Source organism: Phocoena sinus, chromosome 19 (genome assembly GCF_008692025.1).
Source record: "Phocoena sinus isolate mPhoSin1 chromosome 19, mPhoSin1.pri, whole genome shotgun sequence".
NCBI lineage: Eukaryota > Metazoa > Chordata > Mammalia > Artiodactyla > Phocoenidae > Phocoena > Phocoena sinus.
The window spans coordinates 39836076-39860464 of record NC_045781.1 but is presented as its reverse complement, the minus strand read 5'-3'; the positions used below and the strand labels follow the sequence as shown (position 1 = coordinate 39860464).

At 47.9% G+C, this 24389-nt stretch overlaps 1 protein-coding gene and 1 pseudogene across 4 annotated transcripts; one reads left to right on the top strand and one right to left on the bottom strand.

Moving 5' to 3' along the window:
• Positions 1-388: 388 nt before the first annotated feature.
• On the bottom strand, positions 389-7698 carry PDP2 (pyruvate dehyrogenase phosphatase catalytic subunit 2). 4 transcript variants are annotated; one of them, XM_032613912.1, is made up of 2 exons: positions 7635-7698; positions 389-5332 (listed from the first exon to the last, which is right to left on the bottom strand). In XM_032613912.1, exon 2 carries the CDS (start codon positions 5276-5278, stop codon positions 3686-3688), a length of 1593 nt encoding a protein of 530 aa, XP_032469803.1. In that variant the 5' UTR covers positions 5279-5332; positions 7635-7698; the 3' UTR covers positions 389-3685. The 4 variants fall into 4 exon arrangements, with proteins under 4 accessions (XP_032469803.1, XP_032469802.1, XP_032469804.1 ...); XM_032613911.1 differs by having other exon boundaries at positions 7431-7665; XM_032613913.1 differs by having other exon boundaries at positions 7553-7639.
• LOC116744328 lies at positions 5695-6025 on the top strand (annotated as a pseudogene).
• Positions 7699-24389: the final 16691 nt, after the last annotated feature.

Sequence of the window (24389 nt, the reverse complement as noted above, 5' to 3'; positions counted from 1 at the left end):
ATGGAGTGGGGTCTTCAACTCTATCTAGGTAGCTAACTAGACATCTTCCCCAAAGCTGGCTCTGAATTTAAGATTAACAAAGAAGCTGGTTTTACAAGGCCAGTTAAATAATGTGAAATCCCAGCAGGCCTTGGCCCTGAGTGTGTGGAGACCCTCACAACAAAAGCCTTCACACTTCCTTTTCATTCTTTTCAGCTTCCCACACACTGTTAACATTAAGCAAGGACTTCCTGTGTGCTCAGCAGTCATCGAAAATTTGCAAAGAAAATTTCTCTTTTGGGTGGACTATTGAATAGACCAGATAAAGGTGGTGAAACAAAGGCTGGCCTAATCTAGTACCCTAAGGACCTTAAAAATATGAATATTCAAAAACAAAAGAAACCAAATCTCATTTTTCCTCTTATTTACAAATTTCATTTAAATCTCTCTCATGGTTAGAAAATCAATGTCAAAAAAACATTGGTATACACTTTACAATACAAATGTCAGTAAATATTAAAGAACATGGTTAATAATTTTTCCAAGTAAATGTTTGATAAGAAATATTTTCAAGGAGGCCAGTTAAACTAAACGTCAGGTGCCCAAGGCATCGGGAACAGAGCCTCAGCCTGCTCAGTAGACAGTCGCACTGCAGTCCATGTGTGTTTTCCACTTGGTAACACACGTGGCAGCTCACAGGAAAAAGCGGTACCACCAGCCTTTATTCCCCAGCCTCAAAGCCACACCAGGGCATTCTCTGCTATGGGAGTCATGTTCAGCGACAAATGAACCACTAACAATGAAACTAGGATAGCTCAGTTCCAGGATATCCTGATTTAACCTGGGAAGTTAAGGTTTCCCCAAGATTGTCAAACGAAAAATAGGTCACTAGGGGCTGATGGATGGAAGAGTCAAGCTAGACTCATTCCGAATACACTGTCGTGTTCTATACAATTAATTATTCCATTCTTTAATTCAAGCTTGAGCTGTTTCTATTTCCCTCATATAAAAGGTGTCAGCTCAGTTGTGTCTAAACTAAGTCTTAACCCACTCGATCTTTTAGGCCAATCGTACTTCTGGGAAAAATATGTTTATATATTAACATACCTCAAAGTTTACACTTTCATTATAATAAATTAGCTTTAAGGTTACAAATAACGTCTCAGCAAACTGAATAAGTAACTTGACCTAGCGCGCTAACTTGAATTTAGAACTTCTCTATCCATTTTGACCAATCCCCAATCAGCACAACTGTATTATTTACATATAAAACAACAACTAAAACAGGCCAATATTACCATTTCTTACCTAAAACAGTAAATATGCTGTTTAAAGCACCAAAGCATACTTTATTCAAAAGTGACATCCTAAACATTAAAGATTCAATCTCATTTTTTTAGTTCATTTCAGAAGTCTCAATATCAGAATCTTTACATAAAAGGAATGATAAATGTTTCCGAAGACCTGACAAAGTACCACCAACCCCCTCTCAAATCCCAGTGTCCTCAAGTGGTAGTCCACGTGCCTCAGGAAGGCCAGTGACAGCAGAACTGTGGTCAGGGAATCAGACATGCTGGGGTTTAACCAGAAGGTGCTCCGTGGAGCATTCATGGCAAGAGCAGACAGAGTTCACAATGGCAAAAGGCAGACAAGAAACCAGCCTTTCCTCTCTCTCAATATACCAATTAGAAAGCAGGAAATCTATTAGGCTGAGAAAAAACAGAGATACCCTTGAAGGAACAGGTGGGAAGTCTGTATTCTCTCAACTGTCACACAGGTTACTTAATCAGATGTATTTATGACCCAAGCTAGGCTCCAAAACAGGATTCAGACCCCGTAATCCCGGTAAATGAGAGCGTGCACCAGGGTTTAGCTCGCATAAAGAACAAGGGTATCAGACAAGCAGTCTTCGGCTCTAGTAACAAACCGTCATGCAAGCTGAATGACAGGGCTTCACGTTTTATTTCTGAGTTAAGATCTAGGAGATCAGAAGGAAGATTAATAGTTTCAGAATAAAAGGACCAAGGCTTAAGCACTCAAAGGAGAATTTCTTAGATGAAGCCATATCAGTAAATGCACAGGGCAGTAGCCGCAGGCTAGAAGTTTCTCAACACTTGAATGTCCTGAATGTGGACAAAAATGTGGAAGTCAAACCTAGCTGTTTGCTTTCCTTTCAGTGCGAAAGGGGGTGAGGAGAGCGATCAATGAAGACAGTGCAGGAACATAAAAAGTGTCAGTTTTTGTGGGATTATATTTGTGTTTCCACTTAGGGACACATTTCCTGTTTAAATGCTACAGCAATTCAGAACATGAAATTCATCCCCCCAGAAAGGATCCACATGGTTTAATTTTCAAATAAACACAGACTGTGCAGCCCACAGAAGCCAGTACAGGTTACATTTGTTTTTGCCCCAACTCCTATACTAAATAAGGCCTAGTTCCTAAGGAGTAGCAATGGCCATTTATCCCACAATCTATGGGCAAGTGTCCCATCTGAAAAATCTCACTCCTCCCTCTTCCCCACTGCCCCTCGGGATGCATGCAGCTAGGGAGACTAAGTGACCGTTCTCAGGTCCTTCATGTTTTTACGTCTCCAGATTCAGGCTGAGTTTTAAGTCTACAATCCACTGTATAAGCTGTCCTGCCTAAACTGTCTGTCACAATTACCACATGCAATCTTGAATTTTCTCCTTCCCTTCAACCATGTGAATTGGGAGCATTCTTTCTAGACAGGATTGCACAGTCAGCAGCAGGGTGAGGGAGTTCAACATAGCAGAGGGGGAAGGAACATTAGGTGGAATTAGAAGAATGTCTGAGAGGTATAATCAGAAAGGTTAAGTGCTATGAGTAAATCTGCAGAGATTTACTAAACCCCGGAGGAAATTTTATTAATGCAGGAAAGGAGTTAAGGCTCAGACAGAAGTAACCTCCTACCATGGCTCAAAGGTTCAGGGGGTGGGACTCAGTGGAAAGGTCCGAAAGCTGCACAAATAAATTCAGCCGGTTCAGAGGCCTGGCCACCTTCACCCTCAGCTGAAAACCAAGAAAACTCATTCCAAGCATGCTCGCTTAGAGCAGGCCTGTTTGCAAGTTTGAGGACTCAATTTTAAAATAAACTAAATCGGAACTAGAATGCAGCATTACAAAATGTTTTCACAAGTAAAATCACACACACAAAAAAGTTAGAATATTGCATAGAAAAGTGTCCTGTAATATGCTTTATAAACCTAGGTCTTTAGGAACTTCAAAATAAAAAACAAACAAAACCTCCCTTCATAGTCTAGAAGGCCATGATTACGAATTGAGAATTACCAACTTTGCAGATTTTCGTATCAAGACCTCATAAGATCCTGAACTTCTTCATATCCTTAGAATCATGATTAATTTTATACTTCGCAGGCTCAGGCTGACACAGTTTAACAACAGTGTATTTATAAAAGGACTTGGGTTACACGAGCCCCAGCCAAGTCTACGGTCTCTGTGTTCCACCCTTTCTGCGTAGAAGAGGTGACCAAAACATGCAGGGACATAAAATCACTACTATTGTTTTTAATCCTAGGCTGTTTTTTCTCTCACGTTAGTCTATTATTAAGCAAGCTACATCTGCCTGCCCTTTAACAACAAGGTCTAAATAGCCAGTTTAAGAGTAAGTGAAAATGTCTTAGAAAAGCATTTAAGTTAACCTTGGCAACAGGATGGGAGACTCTTAACTCCCCTTGTAAGATGCACCAATCGAGTCTGAGTTAAAATATACCACAGTGACAGAGATATCATCCCTGTACATCCTTGCCAAGTCCTCCGGCAATGTCAGCATCGCCGACAGCCGCTCAGGCTCCATCTCCCCGTACTCGTTGCTGCCTATGGCGTATCTGATCAGACGTGTGGCTGCGTTTTGGTCGGTGGCGTGGAGCCCCTGGGCTTTCCTCTGCAGCAGCAGGCTCTGCATGAGTCCCAGGTTGGCGGGTCTCTGGGCCAGGTCTGGCTTGTGCCGACACACTTCAGCCAGGTGCTCCACCACCAGCCTCACCACATCCTCATTGCCCAGCACATCCCACAGGCCGTCAGAGGCCAGCACAAGGAACTTATCCTGGGGCCTCAGCCTGTGGTATGTGACCTCAGGCCTGGCCGTCAGGTAAGGTGGAGTGTAGTAGTGTGTGGGGGTGAACTGGTAAATGTTGAGGGCCTCGGTGTCAAAGCCCCGCTCCAGGACACCGCGCTGCAGCTCTTTACTCCACTTCAGCTGGACGTCCCCGAAGGCCCTGCAGGGCATGAGGACACCCAGCAGCCTGTTGTCCATGATGATTGTCCTGTGCTCTGACTCAGGATGCTCCCTCTTTAGCCGTGACAGCTCGGTTGGGTTCCAGGCATTGTGGTCCCGGGTGAGGGGCAGACAAGACCACATGCCATTGTCCTCCTGGACACCAAGGATGGCCCGGCAGTCACCAGCGTTTGCCACATGCAAGTGAACTCCATTGACATGGGCCATGCAAGCTGTTGCCCCTGAGAAAGCAACCTGGAGTGAAAGGTTCCTGGTCATCTCATCTTCCAGGGCGGCCTGGATCTCTAGCGAGATGTCAGAATCCAGCCTCTGGAAGGAGTACATTAATGCTTCCTCAATGTTCAGCCCCATTTCCATGTGCAGGTTCAGCAGCTCCTGCCAGTAGACACGGAGGTGATCAAGGTGCACTGACGTGACATCCTTGTAGATACTGTCCCCTGGGCGCTTGAGCCACTGCAGAATGGGCAGCAGGGGCTTCATGCTTTCCATCGCCCCCTCCATCTGCTCCAGTGTCTGCTGGGACATCAGTGACACTGCCACATAGTAGAAGAGCCTCTCGCTTACCGCTTGAGCACATGCGTGGCCCCCATGTCCATCGAAGACACCAAACATCAGCCCATTGGTCTGCAGGCAGGCGGCTACACCTCCCCGGTCCTCCACTGGGAAATTGGCAGCCAGCTGGTTGCTCTCAAACCGCAACACCGAACTTGGGACTCCACTGACAAGGTCAAGAATCTTGTGGGCCGACTCACCGGCTCGCAGCACTTCATTTACCTGCTCAGGGCTGAGCGGCAAGTGGAAATCATCTTCCTCTGTTGATGTGTGTCTATAGGCTTTCTGCAGAGCAATGCCACCACATGAGGCATTGGTTTTTAGGGTGACTGGCCCCTGGGGAAAGAGCCTCCATTTTGATTTAATCCTGTTTGAGGCATATCTTGAATATAAACGTTGTCCCCCTTGTAATGTGGCAATGCTGTTTCTTGCAGAATTGAAAATCCAGTAGGACACAGTACTTGACATTCTGAAACTGTATGAGCGAATGTGTTCCTTCAGCAAAAAGGGTTTTTTTTAAACCTGAAAATTTGAGAGTTTAAGAAAGTTTTAAATTTAATTTTTTAAAAATAATGACTTCTGAAAACACTAAATCTCAAAATACTTAAGCAAGTCTCCACACCTCCCATTATAATATATAATCACATTTCAGAAAATGGGTTTTTAAACACTCTCTGATCTTAAAGAGTCACTGAGGGCTACCCCAGAGGCCACCTTTTCCTCCTTCCCAAATCCTTTCCCTTGCCAGGGCCCTGTGCTCAGCTCCCACGTTCACTCTCCCCAGTAGGCTTTAAGTGTTCATTTAAATATAAGCTCGTTCTTGCTCCCCAGCTATCTTGGTGGCTGCTTTCTGTTGGACGCCATCCAGCACCTAAACCAGGAAGATGGTGGCAGCAAAGAAGATGGAAAAGTCGCCGGAGACAGATCAATTCTAGGGTCCAGCTGGTTATGGTAAGTGGAAAGTATGTGCTGGGGTACAAGCAGACTCTGAAGATGATCAGACAAGGCAAAGTGAACCTGGTCCTCCTCGCCGACAACGGCCCAGCCTTGAGGAAATCTGAACTAGAGTACTACACCATGTTGGCCAAAACTGGTGTCCGTCACTACAGTGGCAATAATATTGAATTGGGCACAGCATGAGGAAAATACTACAGAGTATGTACACTGATCCAGGTGATGATTAGAAACAAGCCAGAAGAAACTGGTGAAAAGTAAATCATGCAAAGTTTCTTTAATAAAACTGGCCAGAGCTTGTTCTACATGTATGTAAATGAATGCCTCAAACAGTGGCTAAACATGGCCATTTCAGAGGCCCAAAAGCACATTAGGTATGATACTAGCTGTCTAGCAGCAGACACACTACTTCACTTGCCTGAGTTCCAGTTGTCCATCCGTGGAATGGGAATATTAGTTTCATACGGTTTTGTGACGGTTTAAAGAAATATAACCCTTCGGCTCCGAAAAAGGTATTATTACTTTTATCATTAGGTGTATCATTGGGGATTAGAGGTTGTTTCCACTGTGTCTCTACTTATAAAATACCAAACTGCAACGCCTAACGCCTCAACCTTTCCCCTACTTAGGGTTGTTTTTTGTTTTTTTTTTTTTCTTTTGTGATACGCGGGCCTCTCACTGTTGTGGCCTCTCCCGTTGCAGAGCACAGGCTCCGGACGCGCAGGCTCAGCGGCCATGGCTCACGGGCCCAGCCGCTCCGCGGCATGTGGGATCTTCCCAGACCGGGGCACGAACCCGCGTCCCCTGAATCGGAAGGCGGACTCTCAACCACTGCGCCACCAGGGAAGCCCCCCTACTTAGGTTTTAACCTACTTATTTCCCAAGGCTGGCATCAGTAGGTCAAAGGGTGTAGACTCATATTGCCAAACCGAGTTCCAAATGGTTCACATCTGCCTCCACAAGGGCATGAAGGAAGCAGTTTCCTAGCACTTTCAACAGCCTCTGGTGGTATTTTTCCTTAGACAAAAAAAAAAGCTGCTCTATTTTCTATTTTCTCTGGTGACCCGGGAGGAGAGTTTCCACGTGTTTTCAGATTTCGTTTATGAATTCTGCCCTCCTCAAGTTTGTCTGTTGGGGTGTGGAGAGCGCCCACACTTGAGGACCGCCCCCTCTCCCCAGCCCACCCCGCCGAACTACGAACTGGTGCGGTCGGGCAGGGCGCGCAGAGGGCGCCTCCCCGCGCCCCCCAACCCCACCCCCAGCCTTGCAGAGAAGCCAGGCGGCGATGCCCGACGCAAGGCGGTCTGCCGCAGACCGGACCCAGACAATTTCGCGTATCTAAAGAAAACAGATCCCAAAGTCAAGCCTCACAGATAAGAAAGAGCGCTGCCTCCTAAGTCCAACAAGCCCTATCTCCCTCAAACCCTGGAGCGGCCACGTCCCTGAGCCCCAGCTTCCGGGTCTATAAAAAAGGAGAATTCAGTTGAGATGCTGAGCTCACAGAGGGTACTCCGAGGGCTAAAACAGCTACTGCGGAAGTCCCAGTACACAGCCAAAGGCCCTGAGCAAGGCCGCGAACCCACGTGGCGCGTGCGCGCGAGACGGGTGACCGTAGCTGTGACCAAGGCCCTTCCCTGTCCGCCGCGGGCCCGCCCCCTCACCTCACCTCCACTCTCCACCCCATCACGTGAGCCGATGCTGCGGGCCGGAGCGGACCAGGCGAGGTTAGAGGTTTTCACATCCCGAGCTCACCCCCTTCCTTACATCGCACCCTGGTCCTCCTCTCACCCGCTTGCGCCAAAGCCGCCGGGTCCGCCAGTCAATTCTGCGCCAGCCTACGGTGCCGCAGCTGCCCCCACCCCGGACTCACCTCCCTGAAGGGACCTCTTGTGCTGATCCAGCTAGAGAAGGAAGCATCCTCTCGCCACCCTTTATTGGTTCATCCGTGGAGGCGGGCACCTGACGGACAGCGTAATTGCCCAATGGCTGAGGAGGGAGAGAGGGCGGGATCCAGAGGGGCCCAATCTGGTTCCTCCCCCTCCCCCGCCCATCCTACCCAACCTTTACCCACACCCCCCTCAGGCTCTGACCTTGGGTAGGCTCGGCGCCGGGCTTCGGGACCAGGCTGTCTTGTGGCTGAGCACCCCCACCGCGTGACACCCCCCCTCCCCGTTCTGCGCACCCCAAACCGAGCAACCTCTCCCATTCCTCACTGTTGTTAATAATACCTCACGGCTTCCTCTCCATTTCTGTGCTGACCAGTTCAGACCCCTCTCCCAGGCGCCACACCCTTCTATATCCACTTGGACGCCTCCCTCTGGAGGCCCTATGTACACCTTAAACATAGCTTGTCTGGAACTCATCTTTCGCCAGACCTGCTCTTCCTCTCCTCCCCTAACCCAGTAACGGCCCCATCATCTGCTCAGAGACCCAAGCCCCAAGCCTGGGAGTCATTTTGACTCCTCTTCCCTCACCCCCACCCGTCTCCTGTCTGTTATCTAATCCTGTTCATCTCACCTCCTAAATATCTCTCCAATCCAACTATTTGCCTCCAGCTACCCTCCCACTCCACTGCAACCTTCTCATCTGGTCTCCCCACCTGTGACTTCAACTTAGCCCTAGTTGCTCTGCTTCTACAGATCAGGTAGGTGACCCTTCTACAGCTCAAATTGCTGCTGTAAAGACTTCATTGGCTCCCCACCAACCACTGGGCCTTGAACTGACAATTACATTGGCATGGCCACTGATGGTTACCATAATAGTTAGTGGTTGGTACGTTGAGAAAGGCTGAGAACCAGGACACCAGATATTTCCTCAGTCCCTTCCATTGTGGAATTCCAGTTATGGCCTGCTGAAATTGCTTTACTAGAACTCACCTATTATCTCTGATAAATCAAGTGCAGTCTTCCCTGGAGGCAGAGAAAAATAGGAGACGACCAGAAAAGGCCACTTAGAGCCCTGAAAAGGTGGTCTTCTGGAAGGAAGACACACTGGCTTACCTGGGGAGCCTGGCCAGCCCACCTGGATCCAAGGACATGGCTGCCATAAAACAGCTCCTGTCAGACTTGCCTCTGATATGATATTCATACCGCCACTCACCCTTGGCCCTTTCCGGAAGTTCTACCAGTAAGTAAGAATTTGCAATATCTCTCTTCCTGGGTATTAAGATGGCTGTTTCATACTTAAACTAAAAATAACTCCAAGGGATTCTAAATAAATGGGTACAATTATTATTATTTTGTATAGATAGTCCACTTGGGGTTACAGAAGGTTGTCCTTCAGCACAGAGGCAGCACAGCTTATAGGTGCCTACGATATGTCAGGCCCTGGGCCAACTGCAGGGGACACACAGATGGCTGCCCTCACCACACTTTCCTGAGAATATTACATCACTCTGCTGTCTGAAACCACTGAGTTTCTAAGTTACCACACACACACCACTTCCAAAGTAAAAATGCACCCTTGAGGATTTTGTGTGCACTGGAACTTTTGTTTAAAGGGTATAACCAGCTTAGTTTCCCTATACATGATGGCTAGCCCAAGAACCCTATCCAGTCTCCCAAGGCTTCCTTGTCACAAGGTCTTATTAGAACAAAAATGAAGGAAAAGGACTTATCTCTGCCCTGAGAAAGGGAAAGCAGCAGCTCAGCTGTCATTTTCCAAGAAAATATGTAAAAGTACTCTGTCTCACTCAAAACCAAGCAAATGTGAATTAAAATGAGATACTGATTTTTTTCAGTCAACCTGACAAACATTAAAACATGATTAATACCTAATGTTGGTGAGTGGGCATTGCTATCTTGGCAGGTGGGAGTGTAATTTGAGGCTGCCCAATGGACAGATCTTTGACCCACTAATTCTACTTCTTCTAATTTATCCTACAGAGGCAGTCAAAGGCAAACCTTACAAATTTTCTACAATAAATACACATTACCCCATCTGTATAATATCTTGTATAATTAGAAAAAAAAAAAAAGAAGCAGGGGCTTCCCTGGTGGCGCAGTGGTTGAGAGTCCGCCTGCCGATGCAGTGGACACGGACGGGTTCGTGCCCTGGTCCGGGAAGATCCCACATGCCGCGGAGCGGCTGGGCCCATGAGCCATGGCTGCTGAGCCATGGCTGCTGAGCCTGCGTGTCTGGAGCCTGTGCTCTGCAACGGGAGAGGCCACAACAGTGAGAGGCCAGTGTACTGCAAAAAAAAAAAAAAAGAAGAAGCAAAACTGTATTTTAAAAACGGAGGAGTGGCGGGCGTAGGGAGATAGATCTCTTAGATGATTCTGGCCAAGTCCCCTGATTCCCTAGCAATGCAGATAAGACCATCTATGGAATGTTAAGAAAGCTGGATTTGAGGATGATCTTGTGTCAGGAGGAATTGAGATGGTGGCAGAAGGTTTTTGTCTAACTGTCAAAATCATATCTGGCCTGATATCTGGGAGAGTTTATTAAAAAACCTCAGATGGGGCTTCCCTGGTGGCGCAGCGGTTGAGAGTCCGCCTGCCGATGCAGGGGATACGGGTTTGTGCCCCGGTCTGGGAGGATCCCACATGCGCGGAGCGGCTGGGCCCGTGAGCCATGGCCGCTGAGCCTGCGCGTCCAGAGGCTGTGCTCCATGGCGGGAGAGGCCACAGCAGTGAGGGGCCTGCGTGCCGCAAAAAAAAAAAAAAAAAAACCTCAGATGTCTTCTTTGCCAACATGAGCTTGCCCTTGCAATGTTTCTGTGTTATCATTGCTGCCCAAGGCAGCTGAATAAGCCCAGAAAAGCCTTCTTGCTGATCTGAGCACATTTGTGCCATCCTAAATCAAGTGATTTAACTTCACCACCTTTTAACCAAGCAGGTGGCTTTCCCTGGCACTGTCCTCTCCCAAACTGATCACGCACGGGCACGTACACACACACACACACACACACCACCTCCATTTCCTTTAGAGGGAATGGTTACCAATTCCTGCAGAGCAGCAAACTCAGGGACATATTTAGCAAGTCTTGAGGATGCTCGTGACAAAGGCTTGGGAGTTTTTGAAAAATACAAGTCCTGCCTCAGCGCTCTTAAACCTGTTCTGAAGCAACAGCACTGACAGACTTGCCAGTTTATCAGGAGGCCTCAGAATGGTTATGTTAAGCTCCTAGCTTCTAGAGCCAACCTAAGATTGCCCTTCAGTAGAAGATGGGCAGAGCTTTTGAGGGGAAATACGACCTGTGTTTCTGTCTCTTTAAGGCTTCTCCAAACACAAGTCAATCTTTTTCAGCTGCCTGATGGAACAGCTGCAGCCAGGGCTGTGATGACCTAGGCCAGGGGGCAGCTTCTTCTGTGACACTCAACTAATCATTCCCTTTGCCACCACCATCCCACACCCATTCTCACTCAGGCCATATTAACTGGCAAGCTCAGAATTTTCCATCACCCTGGAGTCCCAAGCCTGAGGCCCAGCTCTGCCACCTACTTGCTATATGATCCTGGGCCAGTCATTTCCTCTCTTGGAGTCTCTGTAGAACTACTTGGAGAGGGCAGTTGTGTGGCCCTTGGAGTTGTCGTTTGGACTCTAGGTTGCCAATGACGTATCTCTTCTTGAAAGTAAATCTGGAGAGAAGTAGAAGAACAGAAATAGGGGCCTAGTGTGGGGAAGAGGAAGCAAGAGGAAGTTGGGAGATGACCTGGAGCCCCCCAGAAGCACACTTTCTGTTCTTTCCCTTGCAGCTCCATCCTTTGCTACCCTGTGAAACAATAGTCCTCCGGGCAACTTTGAATGCTCTCTTGCCCCTCCTGTGGAGGCCACGCCCTGAGCTCCCAGGGTGCCCCTTTCAGGCAGGGTCAGAGGTGGAGTGTCAGCACCTTGGCCTGAGCACACCCCCAACGCCCAACAGGAAGCCAAGAGTCAGGTTGGAAAGTCCAGGAAGGAGCTATTGACCAGGACAGAATTCAGATGGAAAAACCAGATTACAACAAAGAAGAGAAGGCATTTGATAATAACAGCAATTATTTCTGCATCTCTCCCACCCCCGCTTTCTCTTTGCACATGCCTTTGTGGGCAAAGAAAAGTTTAGTATACTGGACACATGCCAGCAGTTAACAATGATTATCTCTGCAGGAACTTTCACATCCTTTGCCAGTCCATTTATTTCTTTATTTCCTTTTTTTAAAAATGTTTTTAACAGGCAGCATGTATTTAATAATCAGAAAAACCCCAATAATGTCTATCCGACATAATTACACATGGGAGTGGGAAGGAAGAAGGCACAGCACAGGCTTGGTAGGGGCTGTTCAGGGGCAAGAGAGGCAGCTGGGGATAGGACAGGGTCCTGGAGGAGCCTGATGTTTTAGATGGGGAATCAGGAAGTTTTATCTGATAAGATAAGCTTTGGACAGACATCTGAAGGAAGTTAGGGAGTAAGCCTGGCAGTATCTGGGAGAAAGCATTTGATGGAGAGAAAATAGCAGGGACAAAGGTCCTGGCCTTGCTAACCAAGGGAAGGGCTTGAATTTTATAGCCAGGTCTGCCTGTCTCATCTCCAAGACTTTGGCCAGGGCTGGGAAGAACTTGAGGGAGCATCTCACCCATGCTTTCCTAAAGTGTGCTCCATGGAACATAATCCCAGAAAATATTCTGAGAGAAGAGGACCACATCCATACTACCCTGCACTGGAAGAGATTCACAATGAACAATGGCTTAGTCAAGGTGCTGAAAAATTGTGCAGTAAAAGAAATTCATCCGGGCTTCCCTGGTGGCGCAGTGGTTGAGAGTCTGCCTGCCGATGCAGGGGACACGGGTTCGTGCCCCGGTCCGGGAAGATCCCACATGCCGCCGAGTGGCTGCGCCCGTGAGCCATGGCCGCTGAGCCTGCGCGTCCGGAGCCTGTGCTCCGCAACGGGAGAAGCCACAACAGTGAGAGACCCGCGTACCACCAAAAAAAAAAAAAAAAAAGAAAAGAAATTCATCCAACTTCATAGCAGCAATTCAAAACAGTTCACCATGAATCTCCTTTTTGCTGTAAAATCTAGTCACATCTGGCAGAACACATATACTTTGTGAGATGCCCATATATCCATTCTTGGAAGAGCAAAATAGAGTCCGAAGACCTGAACAGACTTCGGCATGTTCTCCTTTAAGCTTGTGGTTAAGAGGAGTCTGGGCCTTGGCCTCTGCACTCTCAGCCAAGCCACATTCCTAGAAGCTTCTTATCTATATTTGATAGCCTGAGGGACCAGTTTAGGCTTCTCCAAAGCCAGAGAGAGAGCCCCTGTACACTGTACAGGGTACCCTCTCACCATGCTGTGTTTTTGTTTAGCCATCTTTAGGTAAAGACTATAACTTAATAGGAACTTCATCTTCATGGATGCTAACAATGTATGCGTCTTTTCTGAACCTGGTCCTCCAGTGGGCAATGCAGGGCTGGTGCATTTCAACCACACTCATGACAAATCAAATATACTTTAATCAGGCAATAGTGACAATTGAAGCCTCTATCTGAACACCCCACTTCTGGTAGAAGGCTGGGAGTCTGTGGACTGGGTTTGTTTTTTTTTCCTATAGGATTTTTTAAAAATTGAAGAATAGTTGATTTACCATGTTGTGTTAATTTCTGCTGTAAAGCAAAGTGATTCAGTTATACATACATATCCATTCTTTTTTAATATTATTTTCTATTATGGTTTATCATAGGGTATTGAATATATTTAGTTCTATGTGCTATACAGTAGGACCTTGTTGTTTATCCATTCTATATATAATAGCTTACATCTGCTAACCTCAACCTCCCACTCCATCCCTCCTCCAACCCTCTCCCCCTTGGCAACCACAGGTCTGTTCTCTATGTCCATGAGTCTGTTTCTCTTTTGTAGATAGGTTCATTTGTGTCATATTTTACATTCCATGTATAAGTGATATCATATGGTATTTGTCTTTCTCTTTCTGACTTACTTCGCTTAGTATGATAATCTCTAGTTGCATCCATGTTGCTGCAAATGGCATTATTTTGTTCTCTTTTATGGTTGAGTAGTATTCCACTGTATATCTGTACCACATCTTCTTTTTCTTTTCTTTTTTTTTTTTTTTGCAGTACGCGGGCCTCTCACTGCTGTGGCCTCTCCTGTTGCGGAGCACAGGCTCCGGACGCGCAGGCTCAGCGGCCATGGCTCACGGGCCCAGCCGCTCCGCGGCATGTGAAATATTCCTGGACTGGGGCACGAACCCGTGTCCCCTGCATCGGCAGGCGGACTCTCAACCACTGCGCCACCAGGGAAGCCCTGTACCACATGTTCTTTATCCATTCACTTATTGATGGACATTTAGGTTGTTACCATGTCTTGGCTATTGTGAATGGGGTGCATGTATCTTTTTTTTTAATTTCTAAATTTAATTTTATTTATATTTTTATATAGCAGGTTTGTATTAGTCATCCATTTCATACATATTAGTGTATACATGTCAATCCCAATCGCCCAATTCATCCCACGACCACGCCCACCTCCCTGCCACTTTCCCCCCTTGGTGTCCATATGTTTGTTCTCCATGTCTGTGTCTCTATTTCTGCCCTGCAAACCGGTTCATCTGTATCATTTTTCTAGGTTCCACATATATGCGTTAATATACGATATTTGTTCTTCTCTTTCTGACTTACTTCACTCTGTATGACAGTCTCTAGATCCATCCACATCTCTACAAATGACCCAATTTCGTTCCTTTTTATGGCTGAGTAATATTCCATTGTATCTGTGTACCACATCTTCTTTATCTATTTGTCTGTCGATGGGCATTAAGGTTGCTTCCATGACCTGGCTATTGTAAATAGTGCTGCAGTGAACATTGGGGTGCATGTGTCTTTTTGAATTACAGTTTTCTCTGGGTATATGCCCAGTAGCGGGATTGCTGGGTCATATTGTATCTTTTTGAATTAGAGTTTTGTCTGGATACATGCCCAGGAGTGGGATTGCTGGATCATATGGTAATTCTATTTTTAGTTTTCTGAGGAACCTCCATACTGTCTTCCATAGTGGCTGCACCAACTTACATTACTTACTTGCCAACAGTGCTGTGGACTGGGTATTTTTTCTTCCCTGCTAAGGACCAGTGTGGCACTGTGGCCTTGGGACTCATTTATGAAATGCCAAGCCCCTCAGTACTTTTTACACCTGCCTTCCCAGAAGACAAGAGCCTCTTTTGCCTCTGAAAGCGCACCCCGTGTAATGTGGTTTCAGAGGCTGGGCCTAGGGTTGGGCAGACACAAGAACCCCAGCTCTGCCATTGATTGGACACATGACTTGGGCAGGGGGCCTCGGATGAATTTAGAGCCTCTGTTTCTCCATCTGCTGAATGGGGGCAGCCATTCCCATGTATGTTGTTGGGGTGACCCCCCCCCAGGTGTGTTGTGACTACAGAATGGGGCAGGGGACAGTATGTGGAGTGTTGAAGCAGAGCTGTCCTCCTTTTCTTGGCTCCAGAAATATTTCTGTCTAAAGAACTAGGACCTGTCACTGTAATCAGGGCACCCCCGCCCCCAGACTCTGCTGGAGACTGGGTCAAATTTAATTCAGCTTTTTTCCATGCTCACCTTCAGTTCCATGTAACTACCTCCAGGCCTTTGTCCCTGTTGTTCCCCTGCCTGGAGTGCCCTCCTCTATCCTCCATACCTTTGGGAAACAGTGGGACCACTGTCTCAGACTTTCATGCATGCCCTCTCCCCAGTAGCCCAGTGGTCTCGGTGGCACTGACCAGCTGCCTACTCCACCCAGTGCTGGACCCCCTGGGCAGCAGAGGAAGCAAGAGCTTAGGATGCTAGTGAAGCAGGAGCACAAACAACAGCAAAAAATATTTTAACAAGTAGTAACCTGCTGGGCAAGTTTGTTTGCCAGCACAGCTGGGCTGGGCCCCCAATAGTGATCACTGGCTGGGATGGACCAAAGACCAAGCTACACATGGCCACCAGGGGGCGTAAGGCGTAAACACACTGCGGGAAGCACCTGAGTGTGTTTGTGTGTACATCCCTCCACAGTGCTTAGTGCCAGGAACTGACAGTCAGTGGTGGAGAGGCTGAATGCCTTTTAAGGGGCTTACAGAGTGGTGGCTCAGGCTTGGCTCTGAATGTTGGCCAATGCTGATCCCAGCAACTCCCGCTCTGTGACCCAGAGCGAGTGTCTTAATCAGTCTTATCCTCAACATCTCATCTGCCAAATGGGAATAAGAATGGTGCCCACCTCAAAAGGTATTGGGTTTAATTAAATGAGTCAGTCCATGGATTGTGTTCACTGGTTGCTCACACCGCAGGCTCATGGAGCATGTTCTCAGGGTCACCAAAGGAAGGTGCTTTAAAATAATTTTTTATTTAATATTTTATTAAAATAAAAGCATAATGGGAGAAATCAGAACTATGTTTAACTTCTTTATAGTTACCTGTCAGTTTCGTATCATATTGTATTGTTTTTGTATCTGATTACACAGGTGAGGGTCCTATAATCCTTTTGGTGTTTGGCTTAACTGGCTTTTCAGCCCAGAGAGGTCCCCAGAGGTCCCCAGCTACAGATGATGGGGCCCCCATGTCTGTTGGGAGGTGCACTTCCTGAGAGATCCAGAGCAGTTGAGCAGATGTCCATGCAGGGCCCAGGAAAGTAGGCCCTGGTGGCATCCTCTGAGGGAGGAGTTGGGGGATGGGTAGCAAGGTGCACATAGGGTCCCCAATCCTCCATGCCCAGAGACCAGCCTGCTACCCAGGAGCTGGCCATGGGGAGGCCCCACCTTAGAAACCCCATCAGTGCTCTCATCCATGCCCCCTCCTCCTTCAGGTCACGCCCAGCCTTCTACCCTACACCCCCCCAGGTGCACACCCTGTGGTTCTCTGACCCCCAGATGACCTCCCCATTTGTCCCCTAGACTTGTGGTACCACCCCAGAAAGCATTTGGAGAATCTGGGGTCAGTTGTCACATGGCTGAGGAGACCCTGGCATTTGGGGTGGTCAGGGTGCTAGGAGTCCTACAGGATAGATTCACGCAACAAAGGATTGTCTGAGTCTTGTCCCACCTTCAAACATCTCACCTGGATGTTCAAACAGGTGAAGAATCTGTTTATCTCCATTGGAGTCTACAACCTTGTTCCATTTTATTTGGAAGTACAAAGTAATGCCTGCACAGGTTTAATATGTAGCAAATTATCATACTTTGTGTCATTTGGTATTTTACCAGGAGTTGTTCACCAAATAGGAAAGTCTCACCATGATGGCAACAATACTTGTGCTCCTCTGCCTGGAATGCATTCGTAGCTGCCATGTTATAGGGCTTCTGAGTATGGGCGCAAACACAGGAAGACTTCACTACATCCTTGTGCCCCAGCATTTACATACTGCCACACATATCACTTTATTGAAAATTATATTATTTGTATATATAAATATATCTTGTTATGCATTATGAATGACTGTGCTTTATATTACAACTAAAGTGTTACACTGATTTTTTGAAATTATGGGTAGAGATAAGTTATATTTTCTTCAGTTTTCATTGTAGGCTCATAATGGGAGGTATGGCGTTTATTATTCTAAAAAGGAGGCTCTGAGAATCTCACGAACATACTATGAGCAAAAAATCCAGAAACCAAGGATATTTCTGAAGTAAATACTTTCATTTAGTTGAAGTTCGAAACCAGACAAATGTAATTTATGCTATTAAAAGTCAGGACAGTGGTGACTTTGGGGAGGTAGGAACGTAATGAGGACTTGGGGGGTATGGAGTGCTGGAAACATGCTTTTGCTGATCTGGGTGCTGGTTGCACATGTGGGTTCAGATTGTGAAAGTTCATTGGCTATATGTACTTTTCTGTATATATGTTATGCTTCCATTTAAAAATAACAACAAAAAACAAAGTTAACATCACCAGTGATGGGACAAATCAATACCATGTGCTGAAGCAACATGGGATTGTTTTGTGATATTCCCACAAAAAGTACATAACCCGAGTCTCTTCAAGAGAAAACACCTGACAAACCCAACTGAGGGACATCCTACTACATCACTGGCCTGTGCTCTCCAACCGTATCAAGGTTGTGAAAGACAAAGATGCACTGAGGAACTTGTCCAGAGAAAGGGAGACTTAAGGGACTGGACAACTGAATGCAATGCATGGTCCGGGAATTTGGGGGGTTTACAGAGACGTTATGGGGACAGTGAGGAAAATTTGAATAAGGTACATTGATTAGATAATAGCAATGTAACAGTGTTAATTTCCTGATTTTGATTCTTGTACTGTGGTTATGTAAGAGAATGTCTTTGTTTTTAGGAAAAACCACTGAAGTATTTAGAGGTGAAAGGGTATCATGGCTGCAACTTATTCTCAAAGAGTTTTAAAAAATGTATATATGAAGAAAGAGAGTGGGAGAGAGCAAAAGTGATAAAATGGGGAGCCTGGGTGGCCAGTCTATGGCTATTCATTGTATTTTTTCAACTTTTCCATAAATCTTAAAATATGCTATAGTAAAACGTTGAGATTTAGGGGCTCCAGGTCTGATAGTGGAACCCTAAACGTTGGCTCTTCCTTTTTCTTTTCCCACGGCCACAACCCCAGTTCTCCTGGGTGTCAGTGTGAAGAGGGACAGATAAAGAAGGAAGTAAAGCCTGGCATTTCCTGACATGGTGGCGAGGTCTTGTGTGGGCGCTGAGGGCCCATCTCTAAGCGTCTTAACTTACAGCAAGGCTTAGTGAAGTTGGCTGGGGTTGGTAGCTCTTGCCAGCTGCCTGACACCTGACTTTCTTTCCTCAGCATGACCTCTGACCTCAGGGGGCACTGGGATCAAGGCAGGTGCCCCAAAGACTGTAGAGCTGGCTGCTGTGCCCCGACCCCGGCTCCCAGAGTTGCCGGAACTGCCACTGGCGCCAGCTAAAGCAGCCAGATTGGTGCTCAGCGTTCCACCCCCAGCCCAGGGTCAAAGGACGCGTGTGAGCAACTGTACCCGGCCGATCTGAGCTGCACGGGATAAGGGCCCCCCCTCAGTCCCCTCTGCTGCCCCCAGAAACCACAGGCTTCTGGATTTAGTGCTGGGGCCAAGGCTTTGAAGGCTTGGCTGCCCCCAAAATATCTTTTCAGCTCACCTGCCCCTGCCTGAAATTATGCCATTTGAGCTCTTCTCTCCTAGGAGAGACCATTTCCAAACACTGACTTCTAAAGTACAGACCTCGTGTTGCAGGGGTCATAGTTCATGGACTTGGGTAAACACATTAAATGCCGTTATTTTCTGTAAATCAGTCGAATCTAGCTCTGAGCTCCCATTACATTGGGCTGGGAGGAAATTCATCCCAGGTATTCTCCCGTCACATTGATGGGCAAGGTCCTGGGGGTCATGGGAGGCTCTTCTGGTCATCTGTCCCTGCAGTTTTGTCCCAGCACTATGTCCCCTTTCAGTTAAGGGGGCACAGGGGGTCACCTGCATCCTGAGATCCAGAGCTGTCTGCCCCCCACTCGGTCACAGCCTGACTCTCCCTCTGGGAAATCTGCTTTCTCTCCTCCCTCAAGTCCTACCTTAAGCCCCTTGGGCCTCCCATTAACACATTTTACAGATGGGGAAACCAAGGCCAAGAGAAGAGATCACAGAGCAGACTGAAAAGGAGGTGATAAAGTCATCCCCCCGTAAGTTACTGTGTGCCCCTTCCAGAGCCACTTGCCTTTCATCAGAGAACCATTCTCAACTGTGAGCACTGAAGCTCAAATGACAGGATTTCAGGCTCCAAGATAGGCAAGCAGGGAGTAATTCGGTGTAGGGGTCTTTCTGCTACATTAGGCTCTCGTGATGGGTGAAGAGCACAGGGCCAGGGGTCATAAATCCTACCTCTCCCACCAACTTATTTCAGCAGACTCTGTACTGTGTCTGGGCCTCAGTTGTTCTATCTGTAGAGTGGGGTCAGACCAGGAATCCTCTAGGCCTGGATGCTCTGGGATTCCCTGAGCAATTTATTGATCCCTGACATGGCTTCCTCTGGCTGAAAAAGGTATACCCCCAAATTCTACTCCTGAACACTCAGGAGAAACAGCAGCAGCAAGGATTCACCACCCCCCAGTTCCCCCAGAGGCTGGGCAACCGGAGAGACAGGGCAGTGAGACACCCGTGCCCAGACACCTGTGCCCAGAGCAACCAACAACTTGTCACTCAGAGCAGGAACGGAGAGAGGAGGAGCAGGATAAAGAGCCCCTTTCTGAAGACCCAAGAGACACATGGGGGCCCAGCTGAGCCCGGGGCACCTGTGTCCCCATGCCTTCCCTGCAATGCCTGTCCCAGTAGGGCAGCTCAGTGGGAATAAAGAGCTACCAGCTCACCTTCACATGCCCCTGAAGACAGCATTTGGGTTGCAGCTGGAGGGATTTAGATTAGACTCACAGACTGCCAAACCAGGAACTGCCAGGGCACGGGCATGAGTCCATTCAGCGGGGCCAGGGAGGGGCAGCAGGAGGAGCTTATGAACTGCACCTGACAACATTTGCACTTGAGCCCCGAGTTAGAAGGTGAATTCAGGCCAAGATGCCCAGTGCTTTCTGAGCCTCAGGGAGAGTTTTCTTCCTCCAATCTGGGAGGCTTTTAGCCCCTGCTGTAGCCCTCCAGTGGCTCCTCATGGTTCCTGGATGTAAGGGCAAACTCCTGCCTGGCATTTGAGGCCTCCAGAGCCTGGGGACTCGTGTGTCCCCAACCACACATCTCCTCTTTGTCGATACATGCTGAGCAAGAGCCAGGCCTCCCTCCTCTCTGTCTGGTAAATGTTCACTGCTGCTGAGGTTTTTGTGCCTCCGCTGGGACGCCAACGACTTTGCTCTGGGCCCCTCTTCCAGGAAGACCTCCCAGATTAGTCAAGTCTCCTCAACCAAGCCAGGATCCTTCTCAGGGACACTACCACCTCCCCCAACTCTTGACAGTCTCTTGAGATCAGTTCCTTCCTGAGGGTCTTGGGCTTTTTCCCAGTGGAACAGCAAAGGTCCTGCAGGGTGGTCTGGGACAGGGCCAGCCAGGCTGGAGGAAGGTGGGGAGTTCGGGAGGTTTCCTGGAGGAGGGAGGCCCTGACAGAGGGAGCCAAGTTGGTATCAAATGTTCTGAGAATGCCCTTGTCGAGGACAGAGGCTTGGAGCAGATCTGACTCATTCCTGCCATCGCGTTGTCTGGCTCTGGGCCCAGCCAGAGGGCCTGCTTGGACCCCTTGCTAGCAGATGGCCTTGCAAAGAGTGACATCTGTTTTGGGCTATGCTATCCAATCTGGTAGCCATTGGCCACATGTGTTCTTGGGCACTTGAAATGTGGCTAATTTGAGTTGAGATGTGCAGTGAGTGTGAAATACTCACTGGATTTCAAAAATTTAGCCCCTAGGGCTTCCCGGGTGGCGCAGTGGTTAAGAATCTGCCTGCCAATGCGGGGGACATGGGTTTGAGCCCTGGTCCGGGAAGATCCCACATGCCAGGGAGCAACTAAGCCCATGTGCTACAACTGAGCCTGTACTCTGGAGCCTGAGAGCCACAACTACTAAAGCCCTCGAGCCTAGAGTCCGTGCTCCGCAGCAAGAGAAGCCACTGCAATGAGAAGCCCGCGCAACCCAACGAAGACCCAAGCCAGCCAAAAGTAAATTAATTAATTAATTTTAAAAAAAAATTAGCCCCCCAAATAATGTAAAATATCTCATTAATTTTTCATATTGATGATATGTTAAAATGGTAAGATATTTTGGATATAACTGAGTCAACTAAAATATATTCTTCAAATGAAATATACATTTTTCTTTTATATAAGGTTTTTATTATTTTAAAATTTTATTTTTGTTTTTTTCTTCCAGTTTATTGAGATATAATTGACATACATCACTGTATAAATTTAAGGGGTACAGCATAATGATTTGACTTATATACATCATGAAATGCCTGTCACAATCAGTTTAGTGAACATCCATCATCTCGTATGGATAAAAAATTAAAGAAATAGAAAAATCTTCCTTGTGACGAGAACTCTTAGGATTTACCCCTTAACAGCTATCACGTATAACTTACAGCAGTGTTCATTATATTTATCATGTTGTACATTACATCCCTAGTACTAATTTATCTTATAACTGGTTTGTGCCTTTTGACTGCCTTCATCCAATCCCCCCCTACCCACACACCCCCGCCTCTGGTAACTACAAATTTGATTTCTTTTTCTATGAGTTTGTTTTTGAAGTATGATTGACCTACATCACTATGTTAGTTTCTGGCACACAACATAGGGATTCGATATCATGATACATTTCAAAATGATCACTGCTCTAAGTCTAGTTACAATCTGTCACCATACAAAGATATTACATAATTCTTGACTATGTTCTTCACATTGTACATCTCGTGCCTGTGACTCATTTATTTTGCATGTGGGACTTTGTACCTCTTGATCTCCCACATCTATTACTTTCCTCCGCCACTCCTTCCCCTGGGCCCTCCAGTCCAGATCTCTTAGAAGGTCACCTGGCTGCCCTGGGAGGGCCTCTCTGGGATCTTGGGGGCGAGCAGAGCCCACCTTGTCTTGGGTACCCCAAATGTGCTCAGCATTTGCTCCAGGAAGCAATCTTGCCATGGATGAGGATTCAGGACCCAGTCCTGGGTCCCTTGAGGTTGGCCATCCCTATTGGATGTAATAGAGTCAAACCTTGCACTGTAATTATAACAGAAGAGGCCACTTTGGTTTTAAACTAGTTTTAAGTTTAAAAAATGGGGCTTCCCTGCTGGCGCAGTGGTTAAGAATCCGCCTGCCAATGCAGGGGACACGGGTTCGAGCCCTGGCCCGGGAAGATCCCACATGCCGCGAAGCAACTAAGCCCGTGAGCCGTAACTACTGAGCCTGCACTCTAGAGCCCGTGAGCCACAACTACTGAGCCCATGTGCCACAACTAATGAAGCCCACGTACCTGGGCCCGTGCTCCACAACAAGAGAAGCCACCGCAACGAGAGGCCCGCACACTGCAGCAAAGAGTGGCCCCCACTCGCTGCAACTAGAGAAAGCCCATGCGTAGCAACAAAGACCCAACGCAGTCAAAGATAGTAAATAAATAAAAATTTTTAAAAAATAAATGAATTAAGTGGAAGGATGTAAGGAATGAGGAATCTTGGCAGCCTTGGGATAATTATTTTAAAATCAGCTCCCATTTCTCAAGTCCTCTGCAGTGCCAGGACTGTGGTGCCACCATCCCTGGGAGGTGGCGGTGGGGTGCTAAGATCCCTGGCAGGACCAGTCGTATTAGGCCTATTTGTTCACCACTATGCTCAGTGCTCTGGCGTAGAGCAGGAGAGTTAGCAGACAGATCCAGCTTCAAATTTTGCTTGGCCACTTGCCTATTTAACCTCCCCCAGCCTCATCTTCCTCATCTGTAACATGGGTGTGATGACAGTTCTTAGATCATAGGGAGAGTCAGACATCTGCCCCAGGCCCTTTACCTGCCTTCAGGGGCAGCATTACTAGCGTTACTTCCCTGCGGCCACCTGCCCCCAGGCTGGGCAAACACTGTCCTCCAGACAGTATTCTTTTCACCATTTCCTGAAACATGGAGAGAGCAAATGGCCCCCAGATTGGGCCAGGGGTGCCAGCCGGGCTGAAACTGTGTCTGGCCCTGTGCTGGAGCAGCATTTGCTGAGGGCCAATCTGGGGACAGGTTTGCCTCGAGCATGAGAATGGAAGGGGGGAGTCAACAGAGCAAGACTCTCCCTTACGTGCCTCTCTGGTCTCGAAGCTAGAAGTCTAAGGCCTAATTCTACCCTCTCCTCGTGGCCTCACCCGAAACCCAGAAGTATCCCATGACCCTGGAGTGCCCTTCTGGTATAGTGACAATGACAGGAGCTGTGGCCAAAGTGAGTAGACCGATGCGCCCCTAGCCCCGCTGGTACCTGCACCTTGGCCTCCTTCCCAAGGATGTTCAGACACACCACCGGCCCATCTTTCCAAAAGCCTCGACCCTGTGCCCCCTCAGCTATCACTTTCGTCCCCTTCACAACCACACGTATACATTTGCTGTCCCAGTTTTACTTCCCCTCACTCCTCAGCCCCCTCCCTGTCCACCACCTGCCCCTGTCCTGGCTCATGGGGCACAGTGATGGCTGGGTCTCTAAACCTTCTGGACTGGGGCCGGGACTAGGGTGAGTCCAGCGAGGCACTTACGGTGCACATTTAAGGAGACACGCACCCTCAGCGTCATACAAATGCAGCGTCGGGGCCTGAGGGTGTGTGCCTCCTTAAATTTTGCACCCTAAGAGATCACTTGCCTCACCCCAGCCCCAGCCCTGCCTCAGACTCCTCAGCAGCCCCCAATGCGCCTTTCCAAACTCTCTCACCTAGGTATCTCAGATGCCACTCTGTGGCTTTCCCTCTGAGCAGATCCTCCACAGGGTCGTGCGCTGGTTCTGTGCTAGATCCTGGGTCCCTTCTCTCACTGAGCACCCTCCCCCTCCCTCCCCTCAGCCTCACCCACCACCTTGAGTGAAGATGCTCCAAAGCAGCCCCCTCTACCCTCCACCTCTCTCCTCGGCTCAGACACCAACACCCCAGAGCTTCCTAGCACTCCTCTCAGGGCCCCACAAAAGCTGTGTGTCCATCCTGGTCTGCTGCTGCCCAGGCTTTCCTGTCCTCTGTCTCCGCCCAGGGACACACCCTGC